This window comes from Malaclemys terrapin, chromosome 3, assembly GCF_027887155.1.
Source record: "Malaclemys terrapin pileata isolate rMalTer1 chromosome 3, rMalTer1.hap1, whole genome shotgun sequence".
NCBI lineage: Eukaryota > Metazoa > Chordata > Testudines > Emydidae > Malaclemys > Malaclemys terrapin.
The window spans coordinates 44,650,686-44,668,286 of NC_071507.1; the positions used below are offsets into that span (position 1 = coordinate 44,650,686).

General features: G+C 44.6%; 1 protein-coding gene across 3 annotated transcripts in view; it reads right to left on the minus strand.

The window, feature by feature from the left end:
• Positions 1-17,601, minus strand: part of KCNK2 (potassium two pore domain channel subfamily K member 2) — a 201,821-nt gene that overhangs the window by 113,641 nt on the left and 70,579 nt on the right. For 2 of the 3 annotated variants that reach the window (XM_054022787.1, XM_054022786.1), the window contains exon 3: positions 10,535-10,845. In XM_054022787.1, the coding sequence (XP_053878762.1) occupies positions 10,535-10,845 (311 nt within the window). Of the gene's footprint in view, positions 1-10,534; positions 10,846-13,099; positions 13,276-17,601 lie in introns of those variants that run through there. The other variant, XM_054022788.1, reaches the window with a different exon arrangement.

Genomic DNA, 17,601 nt, shown 5'->3' on the forward strand with positions numbered 1-17,601 from the left:
TATAAACCACTCAACAATAGCTAGGCAATTGGTGTGCTGACACTTTCACTTATTGAGCTAGTTAGGATTGTTTCTCTGGTTACCTTATCCTCCCTCAATTTATTTGTTTATCCACCTGTTATTGTCTCCTCATATGGTGCAGCTAGATTGTAAAGTCACTGAGCCAGGGACACTCTGTTTATTATGTCTGTGTGCAGTACCTAGCAAAATGAGACTGGTTGAAGGCTTCTATGTGGTACCATAATATACAATAATAATAATAAATAATAATAATAAATACATTAATAGTATTCAGAATAGTTTGTTCACAACTTACTTCTTTTCTTCGTGGTTACATTGTGTTCTATTTCTTGGCAGTAAAGAGAATTGAACTTTCCAAAGTGTCTAAGTGACTTAGGACCGTAACACGCATTTTCAAAAGCAATATAACCACTTTAGCAGCCTCCGGGAGTTGCTGAGTCCCTAAGTGCCCATATCACTTTTGAAATTGGCACTTAGTGTCCTAAGTCACTGAGGAACATTTTGAACTTTTACCTGAAAACTCAATCTGTAGCTTTTCTGCTTGAAATAAGAGCAGTGCTAAAACAAAACACTGTCAACTTTGAATCCCCTTTTAAATTCAGTATCAACTCTGTATCCATCCTTTAACTACGCAGCCATCTCAAAAGGATCAATATACACATACAGAATCCGCCCTAAAGTCATCAGCTCCCACAATGTTACTCCAAATCCCCATCACTAGCACTGGAAATTTCATTGTTAACTAAGCTTTCAAGAGCCATCTATCACATTGGCCTGTTTTCATTATCTCCCAGACAATGATAATCCATGGGGACTAGGTCTTGGGATAGCACATTGTCTGTAATCTTAACCTGAAGTGCATCATCAATGACCCAGTTTCTAGCAGCCAGGTCTTTGTGAGTGACCTCTCTTCTGGCTAAATAGCTCATTCTACGGGTAATCTGAATAGCCATATGAACAAGATCCTGCTAGGAAATTGCCTGAAGATTGTTGGCCTCTACGAACTTGCACTGGGGCAGGAAAACAGCTTAAGGTTCCCCCAGTTCATGTAAGACAGCAGCATCATGGGTCTCTCCCCATCTTCTCTACAGACCTGGGTGATAGGGAACAGATTCCTCTGAATTCCCCTTATACAGTAATTTTAGAAACTTTATTCTTGCAAATACATAACATAGTCATTAATTTGTCCTTTTCATACTGCAACACATTGGGATCGTATAGGAATCTGTATCTAGAGGCTGTCTCTGGTTTGCCTGATAGGCTCCCATACACAACTGTGTGAATTTACAGCTAAAACTAGAGACAAAGTTTCAGCCTTTTAAAGCAGCAAGTTCCCCCTGTACACAATACAAGACAACTGTCCTAGTTCCAGAGTTCCAACTGAGCAGTGTCTTCAGTAAGGCAAAAATGGAGTAAATTGTACTGAGTGCAAGCAGTGAATATTTGCATTTGTCTACTCTATGCTTTTATGAAACAATGTAGTATATAACCATGAGTACTCATCAGAAACAAACTGGTATTGTTTCAACTATAAACAATACTGCTCTATTCTAGCACTGCACTAGTCCAGCTGAGTAGTTAACTCCTTGACTATCTATCCAGAGATAAAAGTGAAACCATCTTAAAATATCTTTCTGATTAAATAGAGAATACATACTGTTTTGTTCCCACTGATTTCTCAGCAATCAAAAGTAGCTTGTGTTTCCTGGCAGTACATAAACAAGGGACCCAATACTAGGAATAGTCATGAGGCACTGCCTAGATGCAGGGAGTTTAGCAGCATGTTAGATTCAGAAGATGGATCCCCTCAGAACAGACTGGTGTCCATTCAGAAATAGGGACTGGACCAGACTGTTGACAGGGATCTTTTACAGAAGATCAAATCCAAACCCTGCTTATAATGTAGATTCCTACACTATGGTGTTGTACATCAGGGATACAGGCAGAGATGGCATGCTTGACTATGGAATGAAGCAGATAATAGCATCTGGACATTTATTTTTAGCAAGAATGGAGTAGACAGGATCTAGGAAAGGGAGAGGCACCTGGATGGAAACTAGGAAACACGAGAAGGTGGGGAAACAAGAGGAGAAAAATAGAAAATAGGCCACAATTCAACAAGGTGGGACAACTCATATACACCTCTATCTCGATATAATGCTGTTCTCGGGAGCCAAAAAATCTTATGGCGTTATAGGTGAAACCGCGTTATATCGAACTTGCTTTGATCCACCAGAGTGTGCCCCGCCCCCCCCGCAGCGCTGCTTTACCGCGTTATATCCGAATTCGTGTTATATCGGGTTGCGTTATATAGGGGTAGAGGTGTAGTTACAGTTAAGAATGAGCTAAGTGCTTTGAGTGGCAGGGGCATGCATGGCGGTGGAGGCACAAAGTCCAGTACCTGGGCTTCCATGTGTAAATTGCCTTAAATGAGACACCTCAAATTGTTCCCAACACTCAATAAAGAAGGTATATGTACCCTTGATATTTGCACTTCCTTATGATCCTCAATTCTCAAGTGCTCCAGAATGGCCTTGTATATAAAAAAGCTGATGCAATTGCAGTTTCAATCGCCAAAAGAATATCCTGCAGCATCAATTTTTTATAGGCAAGGTCCTTCAAAGTTTTCAAGCCTAACACCTGCTGCTTGCATGCTGGGAACCAGCCAGAGCATGCTGTGTTGTTTTGTGTGGTGTTGGGCTATAAATGTTAACAACCACCCACTTTAAATCCCCTGGAAAAAGAAAATTGCCTGCATGGTAGCTGTGCAAAATAGAATATCCCACAGAAATGGTGCCCTTAATTTTGCAGTTAAAAGAAATTCATAAAAACTGATCTAATTTTAATAAATCAAGTTTATAAATCTCAGATTTACAAAGTATATTTCAGGACCTACACAAACCCTGTGTCTCAGGTCAGTTATATATTAGGATATCTCCAGAAATGACACAGCAATAACCTTTTTAATACCTGGAAGAGAAACAAGAAATCCTACTTAATCATTTTAACTGCATAATAGTTTCTACTGAATCTGAGAGGTTGCATCTGAAGGAGCCTCTTTGGCTAAAATTAAAGAACACCCTTCAGAAAATGCAACAGCATTAGTTTCCTGGGACTAAGAGACAAGATGTGAAACATTTTATGCATAGGACAAAAAGTCAATTAGAGGAGAGGTGCAGTGTAACGTAAAATATATTCTAGTTACAAAGAAGCGTAAAAGCAGCTAAAATACGTTTTTAAAGTGTGAAATATTTTTAGAGAGGAAATTAATCACATAGGAAGCAGTTATCCTGACATTCTGGTGATGAAAGTTAAGGCACAAGGAATGCAGCTCCAGTTATTTTTATAACACCCACAAACATACTAAGCTTTTCTCAGAAGACAAATAGAAGACAGGTTCCTACCTCAAGGAGTTCACAGTCTAAATGGTGAATGCATAGACAAGGGAGATTTTAACCAACAAAGGGTTAGGGTGAAGACAGACATAGGTTATGGAAATATGATGACAGGGACCCTAGCCTTGCAAGCTAATCTGCAGAGGTGGATCTCTGAGCCCATGGGGAACGCCATATAGATCACCTTGTGGGAATGGGGTCATAGTCACTCAGGTTAGATACATCCAGGTGGTCACAAAAATATTTCTAAAAACCTGAACATATTTTTTGTAGGAAGTCAGTTTTCAGGAAGAACCTGCATACTTTGGAGCAAGCTGGCCTTAAAATTCTGTGACAGAGTCCTTCACTTCTGGGGCACTTTGGTGCAGCAGACTGGAGACTATGTGGCATCTTCATTTAAGTTTTTAAAAGTAGGTTTTTCCTGAATTAAATAAGAAAATGAATAGTACAATCAGTGCCTTTGACCCCTGTGTTGTTTATTTTGATATTACAGTCCCCACCAGTTTATGATGCGGGATAAGCACATTTGTAAGATGTTTCTGCTAAAAGAATCAGCAGTGAAATATAGTCATTAACATTAATGACATCTTTAGTTTTAAGTCTTAAGGTATATTTAGTTACAGTGTAATCGATAGGTTTCAGCGTTAACATACTGAGATGACTGGAGCAGTTCATGCTTCTCTGTGATATTATTTCAGTCTGTACAGGCTCCAGCAGACATGTTAGCATTGTGCTCTGCTCAGGCATAAGGAGGTAAAGGAGATGGCAGAATGCAACAGGGAGGAAGGAATGAGCAAAATATCATCTTTTTTCACTCTAGCTGGGTCCTAGCATCCATACAGATTGTTTGTTCCTCATTGCTATGAAGCAACCCAGCAGTCAGCCCTGGGCAATCCACTTTGGCTCACACCCCACTTGTTGGGACACACCAGTCTAAGGTATTTTAATCAAGGGATGACATTTCTTTTATTTACAACATTTTAATGCTTAGGTGTTAAATTACTTTTCCGTTGAATATGAACAGATTTTGTTGTTGTTTTTTATTTTATAAGGGCCTACCTTAGAAGCTGAGCTACACTTAATTGGGTAGCATTTAAATAAAAAGTTCTTCTCATTTCTCTAAGCGATTTTCTCTTTGGCAGGAGATGACAAAGTAGGGCTCTTATTGCCAAGTTCTCACTCTACTCAGGCATCCCAAAATACATTGCAGTGCTGACTTCATTCTCTCTTAGGAATAACTCCAGAGTAAGGAAGCAACCTGTGGGCTGGGAAGCCAATCCATTTTTCCCCAATAGACAAGTGTGTTGAACATTCTCATTTTTATATTCTGTGAGGTATATATTCCATAGGGTATAGAATATTGGGTATAAAATAAGAATACTGACAATGTTAGAAAGTTGTTGAATACACAATTCAGTCTGACTCACCTTTCCCCACAGACAGGCTTTCTGCACTTGCATTTATTGTAGGGGTCACCAACCCAATATATACTAAAATGTCTTTGTAGAGCAAGAATGCAACATATTAATGAAAGCAGCCACAAAAAATGTGTGTGTGTGTGTGTGTGTGTGTGTGTGTGTGTGTGTGTGTGTGTGTGTGTATATATCAGTGTTTCTCAAACTTTTGTACTGGTGACCCCTTTCACATAGCAAGCCACTGAGTGAGACCCCCCCTTATAAATTAAAAACACTTTTAAATATATTTAACACCATTATAAATGCTGGATGGAAAGCAGGGTCTGGGGTGGGGGCTGACAGCTCATGATCCCCCATGTAGTAACCTCGCGACCCCCTGAGGGGTCCTGACCCCCAGTTTGAGAACTCCGAGTCCTGATATATACGATACTATAATTTCACATGAGGATTGGCCAAAAATAGACTGATCGTTAGAGATGTGTATTGCCGAATGTCTTCGCAACACATGTTACTGAGCATGTGTGCACAAGTACAGCAGAAGATTCTACCAGGTATTTGCAATGTATTCTGTGCAACTGAGATTGAAAACTGCCTCAAACATTTTCAAATTTTCAGGAGCAGGTGTACTATAGGAACAATCCCACACTAGATCTAAGTAGATTTTTTTCTGTCTCTGATTCCTGTAGTTCTTTGTATACCAGTTGCCAGAGTATTCCCGGGTCTACACCAACTTCTGACAGCGTAGAGCTGGGTGGCAAAAAGACATACCAAGGAAGGTGTAAAGGATCCTTAGTATAAATGAGAATCAGGCCCATATAAGGATACACACAAGCATATACTTTTAGCAACACCCACAACACTTTAAAGAACATCTACACTTTAATCCTGTTGCATGGCAATTCTTCGTTAAGTTGGCCCTGCCATACAACGCAAGATGCTCAGACTGAGCAACGGCAATAACAAAAACACCTCTCAGGTTATTTACATAGCTTTTGTTCAGCCAAAAAATGACACAGCAGCCAAGTCTCTGGCCACATCCCCTTCATGCAGTTTAGTAGTCTGCAAACTCTAAACAAGATTTTAAAAAACTGAACAAAACATAAGCCAGGCAGATCTTGCCTCTCTAGAGCTCTCCATCCTGACTTCAGCAAACCCATCTTTTTCTCTCCTGATAATGTCTGAGTCCCTTTTAAAAACCCTCTCAGCTGAAACTTTGAAACCCTAGGTTTTAATCTAAAAAATGAACTTCTGCCTGGCTTTTTTTGTGCCTCTTTCTATAGGGATGATAAAAGGCAGTATAAAGTATAAAGGCAAGCTCCCCTTGAAGAGGCACATATCTCATCACTGCCAACTTGATTTTTGCCATGCACAACATATGGTGAACCAGGTGATATTGCCTGTAATGTTGATTTACATTAGACTGGCCTAAAATGACACTGAAAGTTGGCATCCAGTGTTTGAACCCTGACCCCATTGAGTACAGAGCCATTATGCCTATGGTTGTGCATGTTTTATGCCTTCAGTACTTAGGGAATATCTCAAAAATTGTTATGCATCTTGATTAAGCATGTAGGGTCACACATTGCTGTACGTCATCACAGGCAGGTTTTTATTACAGTATACAGAGCAGACAACTGGCATGGTTTCCACTGAAGACGGTTTGCAGCACTGGCTCATGGAAGTTAGAGATGGAAAAAGTCATTAAGTCCATCTCTCTGCCCAAGCAGGAGTGATACCGCTGGACTGGGCTGACCCTCCCTCCCACTCCCACCATTTGTTAGCAAGAGCCAGTTCATTATTCTGAGGCAGCTGTTTCACCAAAAAGGTGAGCGTGTCTCATTTCATTAGCCTTTTATATATTCTAAACTGCATAACACCTGTCCATTTTCTTGTGCTTCATATCAAAGCATATAGAAAACTGGAATACATTTCACACTCAATACCCTGGTGTGATCCATACCCTCCCATGAAGCTGTAAAAAGACAGTCTTCCAGGAATTCAAAAGCCAGCCAAGAAAATTGTGGGTGCTAAATAGTTGGCATTAAAACACAGTCTTTTTACCACAAAAGAACTGCTGTGGGGTATTTTGGATATTTTCTGATACCCTGGCCTGAGTGCATGCAAGCCAAGAGACTTGTGTATTATAACAAGTCAAATGGCAAAGAGAAGCTTTTATTAGGGAAAAGGGAAACTAGATGGACACTAATAGGCTAGAAAGCAACAGAGTCCTGTGGCACCTTATAGATTAACAGACGCATTGGAGCATAAGCTTTCGTGGGTGAATACCCACTTCGTTGGATGCATGTAGTGGAAATTTCCAGAGGCAGGTATAAATATGCAGGCAAGAACCAGTCTAGAGATAACGAGGTTAGTTCAATCAGGGAGGATGAGGCCCTCTTCTAGCAGTTGAGGTGTGAACACCAAGAGAGGGTGAAGGTCCTGAAGTTCCAGACTTCAAAGAGAAACTGCTGAGCTTGAGTTCATTTGCAAATTTGACACCATCAGCTCAGGATTAAACAAAGACTGTGAATGGCTTTCCAACTACAAAAGCAGTTTCTCCTCCCTTGGTGTCTATCAATCTGATCCAGGGAAAAATTCCTTTCCAAGGTGATCAGTTAGGCCCTGAGCATGTGGGAAAAAGCTACCAGCTAGACACCTGGGAAAGAATTCTCTCTAGTAACTCATAGCCCTCCCCATCTAGTGCTGTTGGAGATATTTGCTAATAGCCGTTGCGGATGGGCCATATGCCACTGTAGGCAATTGAATCATACCATCTCCTCCATGAATTTATCAAGCTCAGTCTTGAAACAAGTTAGGATTTTTGCCGCCCACTACTCCCCTTGGAAAGATGTTCCAAAACTTCACTCATCTGATGTAAAGCCCTATCAGGAACTACTTTTTTAATCCTGCTTCCATCCTGCCCTGCAATATCCACTCCCACCTGCTCCTGCATTGTTTCTTTTTTATTTATCCACTCCCATCTGCAAAAACCTTAGATTCTGCAAATCCCACAAGAGAGACAGAGTCCCCCATGCTACCAAACAAAACAAAAAACCCCCACCAATATTGGTTAATATGTTATATATATAAATGGAATTCAGACACAATTATTACCACTAAAAGAAAAAAAACAAATCTTGCTTTAACCATGTAAAAAAACCACTTTAACTCCTGTTAAGAGACATTAATCTCTTTCAATCTCTCACTTAAATTTAAGTATTAAAACCTTTATTTAATAAAAAAGAAAAACTTGCTTTACACTGCTGACATTTTATTTATGACCAACTGATGAGAGATTTAATGTTTTCCCACAAATACCATAGTCTGATTTTTTTGCCCATCCAATCCCACCCACAATAGAACATTTTACCCGCTCCCGCTATTATGGCAGTGGGTCCTATGGGATCCCAATCCCACTGCAGGGCTCTACTTTGATGGTTAGAAACCTTCATCTAATTTCAAGCCTAAACTTATTGATGGCCAGTTTATACTCATGTGTTCTTGTGCCAATATTGCCCTTAACTTAAATATTTGCTCTCCCTCCCTGGTGTTTATCCCTCTGATTTATTAATAGAGAGCAATTGGATCTCCCCTCGGCCTTCATTTGGTTAGGTTACACAAGCCAAGCTCCTTAAGTCTCTTCTTGTAAGGTAGCTTCTCCAGGCCTCTGATCATCCTAGTAACTCTTCTCTGTACCTGTTCCAGTTTGATTTCATCTTTCTTAAACATGGGAGACCAAAACTGCACACAGTATTCCAGATGTGGTCTCATCAGTGCCTTGTATAACAATACTAACACTTCCCTAACTCTACTGGAAATACCTTGCCTGATGCAGCCTAGAATTGCATTAGCCTTTTTTACAGCTACATCATATTGACAGCACATAGTCATCCCTTTCTCCTCTTCTGTTGCTTCCAACTGATATGTCCCCAGTTTATAACAAAAATTCTAGCTGTTAGTCCCTACGTGCATGACCTTGCACTTTGTACTATTGCATTTCATCCCATTCCTATTACTCCAATTTTCAAAGTCATTCAAATTTTCTTGTATGACATTCCAGTCCTCTCTGTATTGGCAATACATCCCAATTTTGTGTCATTCACAAATTTTACTAGCTCATTCCCACTTTTGTGCCAAGGTCATTAATGAAAATGTTAAATAAAATTGGTTCCAAGAACGATTCCTGAGGAACTCAACTAGTAACCTCCTCCAGCCTGACAGTTCACCTTTCAGTATGACCAGTTGTAGTCTCCTTTTACCCGGTTCCTAACCCACCTTTTGATTCTTATATTAATCCCCATCTTCTCCAGTTTAACTAATCATTTCTCCTGTGGAATTGGATCAAATGCCTTACTGAAATCCAGGTAGATTACATCTAATGCATTTCCTTTGTCTAGAAAATCAGTTATCTTCTCAGTGATCTACTTTTTGTAAAAATATGTTGTAATTTATCCCAATTGCCTTTTTTACCTCTATGTCTTTAACTACTTTCAAAATTTGTTGTAAGACCTTGCATACAATTGAGGCTAAACTAATGGGGCTTGTACTTTCCCAGATCACTTTTTTTCCTTTCTTAAATGTAAGCATAGGCATTGACGCTGTGGGTGCTCGGGGGCTGGAGCACCCACGGGGAAAAATTAGTGGGTGCTCTGCACCCACTGGTAGCCAAGCTCCCTTCCTCCCCCCCGCCCCACTTCCTCCTCCCTCACCCTGAGTGTGCCACATCCCCGCTCCTCTGCCTACCTACCAGCGCTTCCTGCCCAGCCGCCTCCAAACAGCTGTTTGGTAGCGTTAGCACGCTCAGGTGGGGTGAGGAGCGGGAACGTGGCACACTCAGGGGAGGAGGCAGGGAAGAGGCAGGGCCGGGGCGGGGATTTGGGGAAGGAGATGGAATATTGGCAGGGAGGGGGTGGAGTTGGGTGGGGACTTTGGGGGAGGGGTGGGAAGGGGTGGGGCCTCATGGAAGGGATGGAGTGGGGGCAGGGCAGGGGGCGGGAGCAGAGCCAGAGCACCCATGGGAAAGAGGGGAAGTCGGCGCCTATGAATGTAAGTATTAAATTTGCAATTCTCAAGTCATAAGGTACAACCCCTGAGTTCACGGTGCCATTTGAAACCTGAGAATATGATGAGCCAGACTTCAACAGAGTGACGCTGATTTATACCAGCTGAGGATTTAGCCTTTCGATGTTGAAAAAAAAAATTAAAAAATCAAGATTTGTAATGGAAATAGCTAGCTAATATTATTTTGCTGCCTTTAAATCAAAAAAACTGTGAAAAGAAATGTACAGCTAAAAGAGAGAATTGTTTGCTAATGATAGATTTGAACTTTCTTAAGGTAATGGTTAGCCATGCTCTGCTTTCCCAATATTGACAAAGCAAGTAAGGCTCAATCAATAAACCCATTCCTTTGTGAACTATTAAATTATACATATTGCTAATGAATAGTCATTTAATTAGCACAGGAGCATTCAATTTAAATGCTGTCTAAAATACACACTGAACATGAAAAAATTAGCAATGACTTTTCAGCTGAAGCCGCATTTGAATATGCTATTGTCAACTTTTCTGTCTTAAGTTAGCCTTCTTGCTACATTTGCAGCTCAAATGCTGATACAGCAGTATCCCATTTATTACAGAACCATTGCTATATAAGAGTACGTTCTTCTAAAACATATGAACAAGTTACTTTTTTGCATGAATTACCTGAATTAGTTCATCGAGCTCCGATGCATTCACACAGGAATGCTCAGATACAAATGTCTGCTTCTGAATCACAATGGTGGCTCTTTGGGAAGTTTCATGTGGCTGCTCCAGGGCTTTGAAGACAGTAGCTCCAATTATTAAATATACAACAACTACCAGAAAAATCGTTGAGACCGTCTTCCATTTCATAACATTAATAGCCGAATCACATTCCTCTCGTGACGAGAGCACTGTGGGTTTTGTAGAAAATGATAACCGTGGTTTGGAGTTCTGAGTGGCAGATTTGGGATCCAGCAAGTCAGGTGCCGCCACTAATAAAACAGAAAAAGAATGTTAATGATGACAGCGGAGGACAGAGGTGTATTTAGCTGTACACCATTCTTGCCAGAAGGTTACAAAGATCCTATTAATTCAAACTAGAGTTTATAGATAGTTGTATTATAAATGCACTTTACTTGTACACCATGTTATATTACTATAGAATGACTGGTTTCAGCAACTGCTAGGACTAATAACATGCTATTTATATGAACACATGCATACACACACTTGCATTGTTTACTATATATATGTCCTCTATAAATACTCTGCAAGTGTAGTTCTAACATGCAGTATTTTCCCTATTTTCGTGTGTTCCTTTGAATCAGTATAAAAAGGTATTTTTCTGTAGAGCATCCGCACATCTTGAATGTGCAATCTTAGGCATTGCTAATATGCTTCTCAGACTACATTTTAGTTCAGCATTAAAAAACTATCGGGAAAACAGGACTTACATACCCTCAAGTTTGCATTCAGACACTCATTAGAGTATTTGCAGTTCACTTCCAAATTCCCCACACAGGTAACTATAAAAATGATTCATTATTAATCCTAACACTTCGAAAGTATTGGCTAAACCCTTTTAGGAAATACCAGGAACACATGCGCATGCCTGTTGGAAAAGTCAATCATCTTATTATAGGATATTTGATTGTTTACTGCTACAAGAAACCCACTGGGACAGTAATGATCACCTGCGTGTGTTATCAAGTAGCCCCATAATGCATGTGATTACAAGTAACTACACTAGTAATTATATAAGAATAATCCACATCACATACACTTAAAGGTCCCCTGAGGGAAGATTGCAACAACAATATAATATTTAAAATTATTAATATATAGCTGTTGTGAGGAAGGCCTACTTCTAAATGTAGATTCAAAAGTCTCTCTCCCAGGTCTCTGGAAGCTGGGAATGCCCCCAGAGGAGGGAGGGAGTGTCATTTTCCACAGTGATAGGATCTTCTTTCGAGCACCCGTTGGAGGTTAACCTACAGGGTTAGAGGAGCTCTCATTCGAAAATAATCGTGCAATACAGGTCAGAAGAAAGGCAGACCTAGGAAATTAATACAGTGGACCTGAACCCTGGGGAGGAGGGTTAGAGGATGAAGAGGCAGCCCCAAATGAAAAAGCTCCGCTCGTGCCTCGGTGCACAGCTGTGATATAGTTACTTTTCAGCTACTAGAAAACTAGAATCTGGTTCTAACTAACCGGGAGCACCAGACCAGCATGCAAATACCCTTTAAGTGCAGTGGGCATGGAACACTGTATGAGGCTATTGATATGCCCCTGGACAAAAATCGATGTGTGTGGCTAAATTTGGAAAGGACACCTGATTTAATAACTGCTCCTTCAAGCTGTGCTCTCTCCTCTGATTGACATGATTTGTGATGGGGGAAGGGGCGGAGGGGAGCACCATCACATTTTCCTTTCAGTCAGAGCTCCCCTTGCCAGTCGGAATTTTTCCTACTATATTATCACGACCCTCTGTCCAAACCCAAAACTGGGGGCACCTCCAGCTACGCCAAGCCTTGTGCTGTAGACTAGGAAACTGCTCCTCTTTCTGCCTGGCTTCGACATTTGCAGACAGACACGCACGCATCCTAGCACCATGAAGAAGGGCAGACCTGCCCCCCCAGTTCTCCTGCTACACTCCCCTTGCAGCCCGCTGAATGCAGCTAACAAAGGAGAACAGGACGGCTGCAAGGCGCGCTAAACTGATCCACCCAGTGGTGCTCTGCATCCCTCCCATCAACTTCCCCAGCCCCCTGCTGACACCCATCCACCTTGCCAGGAGACGGGATAATGCAGTCGACAAGGACATTTTCACACCCCCGAGAGGGGCAAAATGTGGACGCTGGGCCCTGGCCCCTTTCCTCTCCCCCTCTCTCCAGCAGCCAGCTTGCAAAGATGCGCTGGATTTAAAGCACTTGCAAAAGGCATCCTTGCAGAGCTGGGTTTGGCTGGAGAAATGGTCCGGGTGGGAGCCCGGAGCCCAGCCTGACCCTCCCGGACAGGAGGAGCTACACCCACCTTAGACAAAGGAGAAGTGTTAGAAACAAAAGCCAGGCGGGTGTTTAACCGAGCCTGCAAAATCCGGGATGGAGGCGCAGGAAGGAAAGGGGCGAAGAGAGGGACTGAGCAGCCCTGGGTCCCTCCTGCGAGGAGGCATTGGGAAATCAAGGGAGCATGCAGCATTCAGACAGACTTTGATCTAGAAACACAAGCCATTGTGCCAGTACTCACTTCTTATTTACAGACCCGGCGCCCTCTCCTCGCTTCACGGGCAGGCATTTTTTCAGGGTTAAGGTAGGTGCCGTTTGACCAAATGGAAAAAGAAAGAGAGCGAGAGAGAGAGAGAAAAGGACCAGACCCAGGGCGGGTTTGCTGCTGCTGAGCTCAGATTCCGTGCGGAGTGGAGCCTGGCGTTCTCCCTGTCACTGGAGGGGTGTGTACGATCACGGTGTGTGTGTGTGTGTGTGTGTGTGTGTGTGTGTGTGTGTGTGTGTGTGAGAGAGAGAGAGAGAGAGAGAGAGAGAGAGATCACCCTGTAAGAGAGATCGCTGTGTGTGTGTGATCACCCGGTGTGTGTGATTGTCCTGTGTGATCGCCGTGTGTGTGTAATTGTCCTGTGTGCGTGTGTGATCACTCTGTGTGTGTGTGATTGCTGTGTGTGTGTGTGTGTGTGTGATGGCCTTGGCTGTGTAAGAACACCCTGTCTCTGTGTGAGATCGCCGTATGTGTGACCACCCTGTGTGTAACTCACTCAGGCACAATGTGTGTATCAGCCTCTTTCAATGTGTGGCTGCCAATCCCTGAGGTGTGTCTGTCACAATCTCAGTGTGTCAGTGTCTTTTGGTCTATGTGTGTGTGTGTATCCGCGTCCCGCTCTCAGTCAGTGTGGGTGGGGGCCTGTCTCCTCTCGGCCCCTCTGTCTTTCTCCCGTGTGCATCTCAGTCCTGGTGCCTGGTTCTCACGCGGTGTCTGTGCCCCCGCTCTGTCACTTTGTCTCAGGCATTGGGTGTGGGGTGCCTGACTCTGGGTGCAGCTGCCTGCCTTGAGAACTGTGTGTGTGTGGGCGCCAGCTCCTCTCCTCATTCTCTTTCCCCCGGTGTATCCGAGCCGCAGGGTGCGTCTCCCCCTCCTTCTCTCTACCCCACTCCAGTGCCAGGGGCAGCTGCACCCTCATCTCGGTGAGCTGCTCAGGATTTCTACCTGGCCAGTGCCCTAACAAGGCACAAAGCCGAGGGGTGCAGAAAGCAGTGGAGAAAAAAAAAAAAAAAAAAAAAAAAAAAAAAAAGCTGCTGGCACGGAGATATTTATAACCTGGGTGATGTCCCCCTGCCCCACCTGCCGCCCCCGCCGCCCCGCACCTCCCCTGAGTGTCCCCCTGCCCGACTTGCTCTCCCCCCACCTTCCTGGCCCCGGAGCAGAGCAGCTCCATGCTGCCTCCCTTAGCAACTGCTGCCGCAGGGTCCTAGTGCCCCCGCCTCCACTGCCAGGGCAGACTGACTCTGAGCCTGCCCTTCCCCCTCAGACCCTTTCATTTTCCAATGGGACCCTCCAGCAGCACAGGGGACCCCCTGCCTGCAGTCACCGCTCCTGTCCTGTGCTGGGCAAGGAGGCAGCCCCATCCCTCACCCCCAGTGAGGCTACAGTCAGGGGCAACAGCAGGGGAGGAGGCGCATGCAGCGCCCCCCGGCACCCACCATGGGGGAGGTGAGGGAGATTCCTGGACCTGAGAGGGACCCTAGGAGCACATGCAGTGACAGTGGTGGGGGTGAGTGTGCTGCTGGGGGGGCAGGAAAGGGGGGCTCCTCCCCCAGAGTTTGCTGCTGCCGGCAGGGAAAGGGCTGAGGGGAGTCGTCCTCTCTGGCCCCTGTCCTGGAGCAGCCTGCCTGTACCCCAAACTCATCCCCAGCCCTGCCCCACCCCAGAGCCCACACCCCCAGTCAGAGCTTTCACCCCCCCCACTGCACCCTCAACCCTCTGCCCGAGCCCTGAGCCCCTCCAACACCCCAAACACCTTATCCCCAGTCCCAGCCAGAGCCCTCATCCCCCCGCACCGACTCTCTGCCCCAGCCCTGAGCCCCTCCCATTCCCAGCCCCAGCCCTACCCCCCACACTCCTACTCTCGCCCTCAGCCCCTCCCACACCCCAAACCTCCCATTCCCAGCCCCAGACAGAGCCCTCACCCCTACTCTTGCCCTGAACCCTTCCCACACTCCAAACCCCTCATCTGCAGATACAATCCACAGCCCTCATCCCTGCACCCTGTCCCTCTGCACCCCTCCCAGAACCTGCACCCCCTCCCGCTGCACCCCTCCCATAACCTTCACCCCCTCCCGCTGCACCCCTCCCATTCCCAAACTCTCTCCCAGAGCCTGCATCCCAATCCCCTGCTCCAGCTTAGGGCCTGCACCCCAGACCTCCTCCCTCCCTCACCCAAACTCCCTCCCAGAGCCTTGAGCGGGTGAGGGGGCAGAGTTTGGGTGGGAGCGGTTTCTGGGCACCACCCAAATTTCTACAAACCTGCCACCCCTGATCCTGCCCTGCAAACCTGAACTCCCAGCATTCTCAGGACACATGCTGATCCCTAGTGGCCACTGCTGATATTCAGCACCTCCCTCCTCTCTTAATCTGTGAGTCCCTCTCTGGATTGGAACTGGACTGGAACCAAAGACCATCATGGAAGCAACATTACCAGCCCAAGCAATCAAAAATCATGAGTTGACCCTGCAAAATCACAGGCTCTACCGCCGCCGCTTCATTCATTCTTCAGTCCCTTCCGAGAGGGACTGAGGGACCCGCCACCCAATTGCTGCCGAAGAGCTAGCCCTGGGGGAGGGTGCAATTTTATATTCTTGCCTCGGGGTCAAAAATACCTAGTTATGGCTCTGCTACCTGGCCCCTTCGCTCGGCAGCGCAAGGACCAGGCTGAGGCAGATGCTGCAGGGATGAAGGGGGAGAAGGGGGTTAAGAGAAGAGGTCCGCGCAGGAAAGATAAATCCCAAACTGGTGGGCGCTGACTTGGGAGCCCCCGGGGGAGCACAATGGGGCTGAGGAAAAGCCAACAGCCATCCCCACCACCGAGACACAAGACCTGCTCCTTGTCTTCGCCACGGCCCCTAGGGGATCTTCCTCCCACAGCTTCCCCCAGGGAACTTTTGAACGTGACGAAATATCACTATAGCCAGCAGAGAGCCCTCAGGCCAGGCTTGGGAAAGTTTGAGTGTAGCGAGCTCCCACGTCACGGGGACCCCATCTATTTCTTCCTCCTCCACAGCTCTGCGTTGTAACCCCCCGAGTCGATACTTTGCTGGGAGGAGTTTATCACCTGGGAGCAGAGAGTCACCGCTTGGTACCTCTCCCATACCATGAACAAGCTTCTGCTTGCTTCCAGTTTAAATCGGCACTATAAAGGAGAGACTCTGCTTTCACTGAGATTTTAGCCCTTGAGACTCATGAGATTATTATGTTTGTCACAGACTGATCTGAGGTCTCCTGGTTATCTATCAGCTGTGACATTACCCTTGGGCCAGTTTCACAAGTGGTTAATAGGTGGATGCCCCTGCAGGGTAAAATGTATGGCCAGTATGCACCAATCAATAGCTACAGGACCATCCATCTGCCACCCTTCCTCCCCCGGCCAAAAAAAAAGTCAGAACAAATACAAATATTCAAGAAGGAAGAATAATAAATTGGTTTGGGTCACAAACATTTGAAGCCAAAGGCTGTATCGTTAAAACTGCTCAAGTATGGCATTCCTCCCATAATTTATAGGCTATAATCCTCCTTGAATCAGAAGCACTATCACTAAACTGACTTATTTTAACGCCTCTCCCTCTTAAAGTGACATGCTACAAATTGGACAAATGGATACATTACTGAGTTCCCCAGAACTCTGATTGCAGCAGTATCCATCATGCCAGTCTTCTCTAGGGCGTTCATGTCTCTACAAGACTCAGAGTATAACTCTAAATCTCATCTGCTGTTTCAGTCTGAGCTTTGCAGACCACTCGCCACCCTTGTGGCCTAGCAAAACAGTTGTTGAGTAATAAAAGACATTGAGCCAAATAAAAAAAATCCAGTTGCAAGTTGTGCTTAAATCACACAGTACCATTTCATTGCCTTAAGAGCACAATCCTGAAACAATATAAAACATGTAAGTAATTTCATTCATGCAAGTATTCTACTCAGACTTGTCACCCGAGTAAAATTACTCACTAGTTTAAGTAGTTGCAGAATCCAGATAGCCTGGAGGGGGTGAGGGAGGGATAAATGCTTATTTACATGATCCAACTCTCTTCCTTTAGAGCTTGGAACTTTTCATACATAAAACACCATCTTTTCCCTTTTCCCCTGAAAGGTTTGCCACCCCGAAGCCTGTACAAATACTTTCTGTTCTTCTGATGTGGAAAATAATCATTTCGCAGGATTCCTTCCAATCCCTATGGGAAAAAGAGCATGAACACTTTCTTCCATGCAGCGCTGAGACAGTAAGGAATATTATGGAAAATAGTACCACATGCCTTTCTTTAGTTATCTAAATATTTTGGATGGGATTCTTTTTCCTGAGTTCTTACAAAGTGCTCAAACAGGGCCAGATCCACTGCCGATAATTTGAAATCAGTGGGAAACTTCCGATGACTTCATTGGGTTTCGATCAGGCCCTAAATCAATACGTTCTGTGAAACAGGTAGAACCTATTTTGACGACACAAGAAACTCCACTCCAGGAATTACTGT